Here is a 6,672-nt window from a genome sequence, read left to right as displayed (position 1 = left end):
TTTTTGCTCTCTTGCTCCTCTTTTTACATTTATTAACTTTTTATTATGTTTACTTTTAAACACATATATAAAAGTGATACAAATGTGCCAACCGGACACAAAAACACACTTTTTTGTGAAAAAACGATTGTTCTAAAGGAAAACAATCATTATAATTTTAAATAAAGAAACATACCTTAAACTCAACTCACTTTTATTCTTAAATGCTACTTTCAGTGTCTTACATGCAGACATGGACTTTCTCATTGTTACAACAAAGTACTTTTCTGTGTTTATTTTCATAGTATTTCTGTTATATTGTAACAAGCACCTTTGCTCATAATTTATAACTCATTCTTACTCATTACTAATTTGTATTTTGCACCTTTTAATAAATTAGTTTGTAAAAAATGTCGCTCCATGTATCCGCATTGTTGTTGTTTTTTGTAGTTATGTAACAAAACTAAATCAAATATGATTTAAAAGACACAGGTTTTAAAAGTTTGATCAGGTGCCTTGATTATAGTTTAAATTACACCCTAATGGATCAAACCAGGCTATTTAATCTGGATTTGTCACGCGTTGGTTTTGTCCCATTTCCCCAGAAAACTTTGTATCTTTGTACATCCTCAAACCACGTGGGGAAAAGTACCTTTTGTTCTTCCTGCACCACCAGCAGAGGTCAGTGTTGAGAGGAACCTTCTTCATCATCACAACAGGCATGAAGTGACTTAATGTGAATTCAATTACAGAAACTCTATGTGGTGTCTACCAGAAGTATTCCCAACCTTCAGTTTATTTTAAAGTCTAATTATGTATCCATGCATGCAGTTTAAATGTCATTTTATCCTAGTTAACTATAATCTTATTTATTAATATTTCCAAATACCAATGTTAGCAGTATATTATACCTCTTCAGTTGGAGTATATGTTTTTAATAAATGTACCTTCATGTGGATTTTTGTTTTTTAATTAAGATGAATTGTGTTTCTAAATTTGATGTTTTTTTTAAATGGATAATAATTGAATATTACAATATTAAATATTAAATTAAATATTTTAAATAATATTTAAAAATAATATTAAATATTACATATTTAATTAAATATTTTAGATTTGAAGTGAATCAAGTTTTGAAGTAGTTTAGCTTTATAGAAAACTATTTAGGTATAACAATGAATAAATATTAAGACAACAAAATAAACAGACATTTGCGGGATTATATTATAATTTAATATGATAAAATATTTGGTATTCTTCACTCTAATACTGAGTGATTTCCTCTGTTTTTTTCTTGTTAATTATGTCAATAAACCAATTTAAACTAAAAGTGACAAAACGTGAAGCTGGCCGGAGTTAGCTGCACTCACACCGGAAGTGTGGTGATCTTTTCAAATTAAAGTTTCATTTTTGTGACAAAGAAGGCTGACTGTGTGAGTCCAAAATACACTTTTAATTATAGATTATGTATAACATGATTGGTATATTATGTTTGTGTAATATCGTCTGTTTTTTAATTTTTTTGGGACACCACACAAGTATAATCTTTTTACACTATAAAAAAATACGCACCAAATTACAATTTCCCCCAAATATAATGTATTTTTATTAGCAATTGTTTCCCTTAAGATATATTGAGATTTCTTCAGGGACTTAACATATCCAACAAAAGCAACATGTGTTTTACTTTGAAAGATCTGAAAGGAAGTGGTGTGTTTAATCATTCGCTAATTGACGATCAATGTAAACAAACGAGATGCGTTCACTGACCCCAGGATGTGGAAATTTTATTTAAATTATCCAATATTTCTACTCAAAAATCAGTGTTGGAAGAAGTAATAAAAATTACTAATACCACAATGTGAAATACTGTTATAAATAAATGTCCTGCATTTAAAACGTGACTTAATTAAAAATATAATCAGAGAATATAAAGTATTAAAGAATAAAACGTTCCCTGCGACTGTTCTATTTTATTTTCTATCATTTTATCATCATTTTCATCATGTATTAATCTGCTGATTATTTTCTCCATTAATTGATTCATTGTTTGGTTTGTAAAAATAGCCAGAACCCAAAGTGACATCATCACAATGTTGTATCACGTGATGGACCCGGAAGTTGTAATTCCACCATTTGGTCCTGGAGGCTTGATCACAAAAAAACAACAACAAACAGACAGAATAGAAACATGAATGCAGAGTGTTGTTTCATTTAAGCTATCTTTATTTCACATTTATTTTGTACACAATAAATACAGTTAAACATCCACTGGTGTGTAAATATGTGACGCTCAGCAGCCTCTGCAGAGCCTCCGTTGTAAAATGTGGGCAGTTTGTCGCTGAATGTCAGATTCAGACTTAACGTGGAGTCACGACCAGTAGCAAGTTAACAACAACTCCTCAGTCTGACAACTATATATTTGTTTTTAATACAACAGGGGTAAACGCAAACTTCAAAAATAAGTTTGATGTCATTCAGATCTCAAGGAGATCAACGAGAACACAGCGACATGGCTGACAGATATATCTCTTTTTTGTCCTCTGATCAAATTCAACTAAAAGGTTTAATTGTTTTATTCTTAATTCTAATTCTATAAACAAAAAAAATAAAATAAAAAAGCTGTGCTATTATTTGTACAGATATCCATCTCCAAGCTCTCTGTAAACTATCGGTATTTCAAAAACAATACGATCAAAAAGGTCATTTCTCAATCTCAATCAAAGACACTACGACGGCTATTTAAGGCTAAATAACGCAGGAGCCAATAAAAGAAAAGTATTTATACCAATATAGCTGGTAAACAAAACGTCAAATGAGAAATATTCAACAACAACAACAACAACAACAACAACAACGTAGTATCCACAATACTGAAAAGGAATAAGAAGACATCAAAAAGTGCTTCACTATGACAGTATAGATTTTTTGTTTTTTTTCATTTGACAGCTAGCAGCTCAGGATGTTTCCCTCCTTAAAAATAAAGGCATGTTTAAACTGCACATGACCTCAGTGTAAACTGTCACCAACAAACCACCAGCAAACTTTACTGGCTTATATGGAAGCTCATTTCTGCCAGTAAACAGAAAAAAATAAGCAGAAAACTTATAAAGATCCTGAAATCTATTATGATATAATTCCCTTTGCATCTCAAAATAATGACGAACTCTCAATATTATGTATTTTGAGATACCAAGTCTTTAATTTGAGAATGTATTTCATGGTTTTGCAAACGTTTCTCATGTTATTTGACATACCGAGTAATTTTTTTGACAAACTAACTCGTTATTTTTATAATAATAAAATTTCTGATTGTTTTGAGAAAATTCTCAATATTTTGAGGAATTTCTCTTTACTTTGACATTGTGAGAAATTTATTTGAGAAATTAACTAAAATGTTCTCATTATTTTGCGATACTAACTCATGTTTTGAGAAAGTTTCCTATTATTTCAACAGTTTCTCATCTTTTAGGCACTGAGTCATTTTTTTAACAAACATTTTCATTATTTTGAGGAAGTTTCTTATTATACTACAAAGTTTTCATTATTTCTAGAAAGTCTCAATATTTTGAGAAAATGTCTAATTAATATGACAAAGATTCTCATTTTGAGATACAGAGTCATTATTTTAACAAAGTTTGTCATTATTATGCAAAACTTTCTAATTATAATGACTTATTTTTTCGAAAAAACTCATTATTTCGTCTAAGTTTCTCATAATGACTTACAGGATCTTTTTTTTTTTTTTTTTTTTTTTTTTTTACAATCACATTGGCAGAAATGTGCTTCCATTGTTTAACATTAGTGTCATAATAACATTTCTAGATCTTTATTTTACAACAAAAGAGAAACAAAAAGTTAGACTATGTACGTTCGCACTACGTTTCTCCCTTTAGGGTTTTCTTTCGCTTTCGGTGCAAAGAAAACGAACACAAGAAGCAGTTTTTTTTATAATGGAATCAATAAAACGATAAAGGATCCATTATTTTGATCAGAACTTTTCTAGGAGATTCTCCCTACTGACAAAACAATCACTCAACTAAAATTGCCACTTTTCCCTTGTTTGTGTAACCGTGAACGGTCACGTGTGTTTTGAGGAGAGGACCAGCCTCGTCCCTGCTGGCGGTGTGTGTTTTTTTGTTGTTTTTTTGATCGTGTGTGGAGACAACCAGACTTTTGGTTTTGTGTCGAAGCTTCGTGTTCACAACATGCCGAGACGTCCTGACGAAGTTTGAAGTTGTTGCATAGAAGGAAACTAATCGTGAAAACTCTCAACAGCTCGTGAAAACAAGAGAGGAGAAACACAGTAAGTGATATAGTGAGAGAAAACTGGCTGATATGGTTTAAATCATATGTTTTCTTTTAATAATGACTTTGTATCTCATGATTACGAGGTACTGATCACTACGTCCAATCAATGGAACTGTAGTGGTGGGTTCCGTAAACGACATTTTGGGAGCTACGCTTGTTCTTTTTTCTTTTAAGGAGAAGATTGATATCACTCATGTGTGAGTACGGTAAATATGAAGCTAAAACCAGTTAGCTTAGCACAAACACTGAAAACAGGGGGAAACAGCTAGCCTGGCTCTTTTCAAAGGTAGAAATACCTGTAAAGATACCTTCAGAACAGTGCTTTTAAACCACTTTCTGAGTTTTTCTAAGTTGCCTTTTAATAGTTTTTCTGTTTACCGTGTTTTTAGGCCTCGACACAGAAACTTCGTATTATCTGCCAGTTATCACTATATCAGCTACTATGAGCACAGAAACAGGATTTGAACACTAACACCAGGACTGATATCTGAGGATATTCTGTCAGGTATCAATACATTTTAGTCCGGTGGGTAAAATGATTCCCGTCCAGGTAGAAGAGTCGGACAATATGGAGTAAAGTTAAGAGAAAGGCACAATATCCCTCCGCAGCACACTGACCCTCATGAGGTGTTGAGAGTGATCGGGCCTCCACTCGTCTTCAGGGTGTTGAAGTTTCCTCGGGTTTCCTTTGTGAGTTTAGAGACAACGGATACGAGAAGTCCCGGCTGGTTTGAACAGAACCGACCGACGGACCGCCGTCACACCAGCGTGATCTCCACCTCCTCCCTCCGCTTCACCTGACCACGAGGATGCTGCTTAGGAGGCGGAGGAGCAGCACGGACCTGGAGACATAGATCAATCAATGGCTCGATTAAAATGCAGCTTATTATTGTGAATATGTTATACATGTTATTATCAGTATTTTACTTGAGTATGTATTTAAGTTGTTGTATCGTTATTGTGTTTATAAATAAACTTTTTTCTACAAAACAATGTTTGAAATAATATGCAAAGCATACGAGTAAATGTAAAAAAATGTGAAAAAAATTGTGAAAAAAAAAAAAAAATGAAAATGTCTGAAACATATCAGTATGTAAAAACAATGTGAATTTTCTTTTGAAAAAATATCAGAAACATAACCGTATATATGTAAAAACAATGTGAAAAAAAAACGTGAATTATTTTTTGGAAAAGATATATCTGAAACATATCAGTATATATGCAAAAACAATGTGAATTTTTTTTGAAAAAATATCTGGAACATATCAGTATATATGTAAAAAAATGAAAAAATATTTCAAAAAAAAAATATTGAAACATATCAGTAAATAAGGAAACAACTTTTGAAAAAAAAATATTTGAAAAAAATATTTGAAAAAATATCTGAAACATATCAGTAAATAAGGAAACTATTTGAAAAAAACAATGTGAATTTTTTTTTTAATTTTTGGGAAAAAATATCTGAAACATATCAGTAAATACGTAAAAACAATGTGAATTTTTTTCGAAAAATGTTTGAAAAAACATCTGAAACATAACCGTATATATGTAAAAACAATGTGATTTTTTTTTTTAAAAAATATTTTTTAAAAAATATCTGAAACATATCAGTAAACAAATTTGAAAAACTATTTGAAAAAAAAAACAATGTAATTTTTGGGAAAAACTATATTGTAAAAACAAAATTGTGAAAAAAAATGTGATTTTATATGGAAAAAAATTTGATTTTTTTGAAAAGCTATTCTAAACATATCAGTAAATATGTAAAAAAAAAAAAAAGTGTTAATGCATCTTACATCTGGTAATTCTTTACAATGATTGTAAACTTTAGGTTGTGGATTGTTTGTCGGACCAAACGATGAACTCTGTGTTTACTCACCGGTCGAATGGTGCCGGAGCTGCTCTCTGGGTATTTGGGGGGTTGAGGGGAGCCTTGAACTGGACCTGCAGACATTCAGAGGACACACATTACCATCACTACCACACACACATCATTCTACCTACTTTCATACAGACAAACCAGGAGCTCTTACTCTGAAAGGGGCTTTTGTGTGGCGCTGGCGGCGGCCTGTGATGTCCGTTGTGATAGGAGGGCGGTCTGCCGATGGGGGACGCCGTGGCGCTGCAGGGACTGGACAGAGGAGAGGACACGGTGGGCGTCTGGAGGGGGCTGCTGTGGAGAGGACCCGGCTGGAAGGGACTGCGAGGGGATCGGTCGCTCTGAGCCAGAGGGGACGGGGACGCCTGGACGATGGAGGGAGAAGAATATGAGAATAAACAGTGACGATGACAGACTTTGACATGTGTGATAGTTCAAAATACAACATCAGGTTCATGTTTGAACCAAAAAATCTCCTTTAAAAGGTGTGTATTAAGAGTATT

General features: G+C 32.5%; 1 protein-coding gene across 1 annotated transcript in view; it reads right to left on the bottom strand.

Annotated features, from left to right (window-relative positions):
- Positions 1-3,757: 3,757 nt before the first annotated feature.
- The window catches only part of LOC129113599 (F-BAR and double SH3 domains protein 2-like), a 30,137-nt gene continuing 27,222 nt past the window's right edge, over positions 3,758-6,672 (bottom strand). The window contains exons 18-20 of the mRNA XM_054625992.1: positions 6,324-6,534; positions 6,170-6,234; positions 3,758-5,132 (exon numbers count right to left, since the gene is read on the bottom strand). Of these exons, the coding sequence (XP_054481967.1) occupies positions 5,049-5,132; positions 6,170-6,234; positions 6,324-6,534 (360 nt within the window). The 3' untranslated portion in view covers positions 3,758-5,048. The remainder of the gene's footprint in view (positions 5,133-6,169; positions 6,235-6,323; positions 6,535-6,672) is intronic.

The sequence above is a fragment of the Anoplopoma fimbria genome, chromosome 24 (assembly GCF_027596085.1).
Source record: "Anoplopoma fimbria isolate UVic2021 breed Golden Eagle Sablefish chromosome 24, Afim_UVic_2022, whole genome shotgun sequence".
NCBI classification, from domain to species: Eukaryota; Metazoa; Chordata; class Actinopteri; order Perciformes; family Anoplopomatidae; genus Anoplopoma; species Anoplopoma fimbria.
Note: the sequence above shows the minus strand (reverse complement) of the source record. Positions and strands in the feature narration are given on the sequence as shown.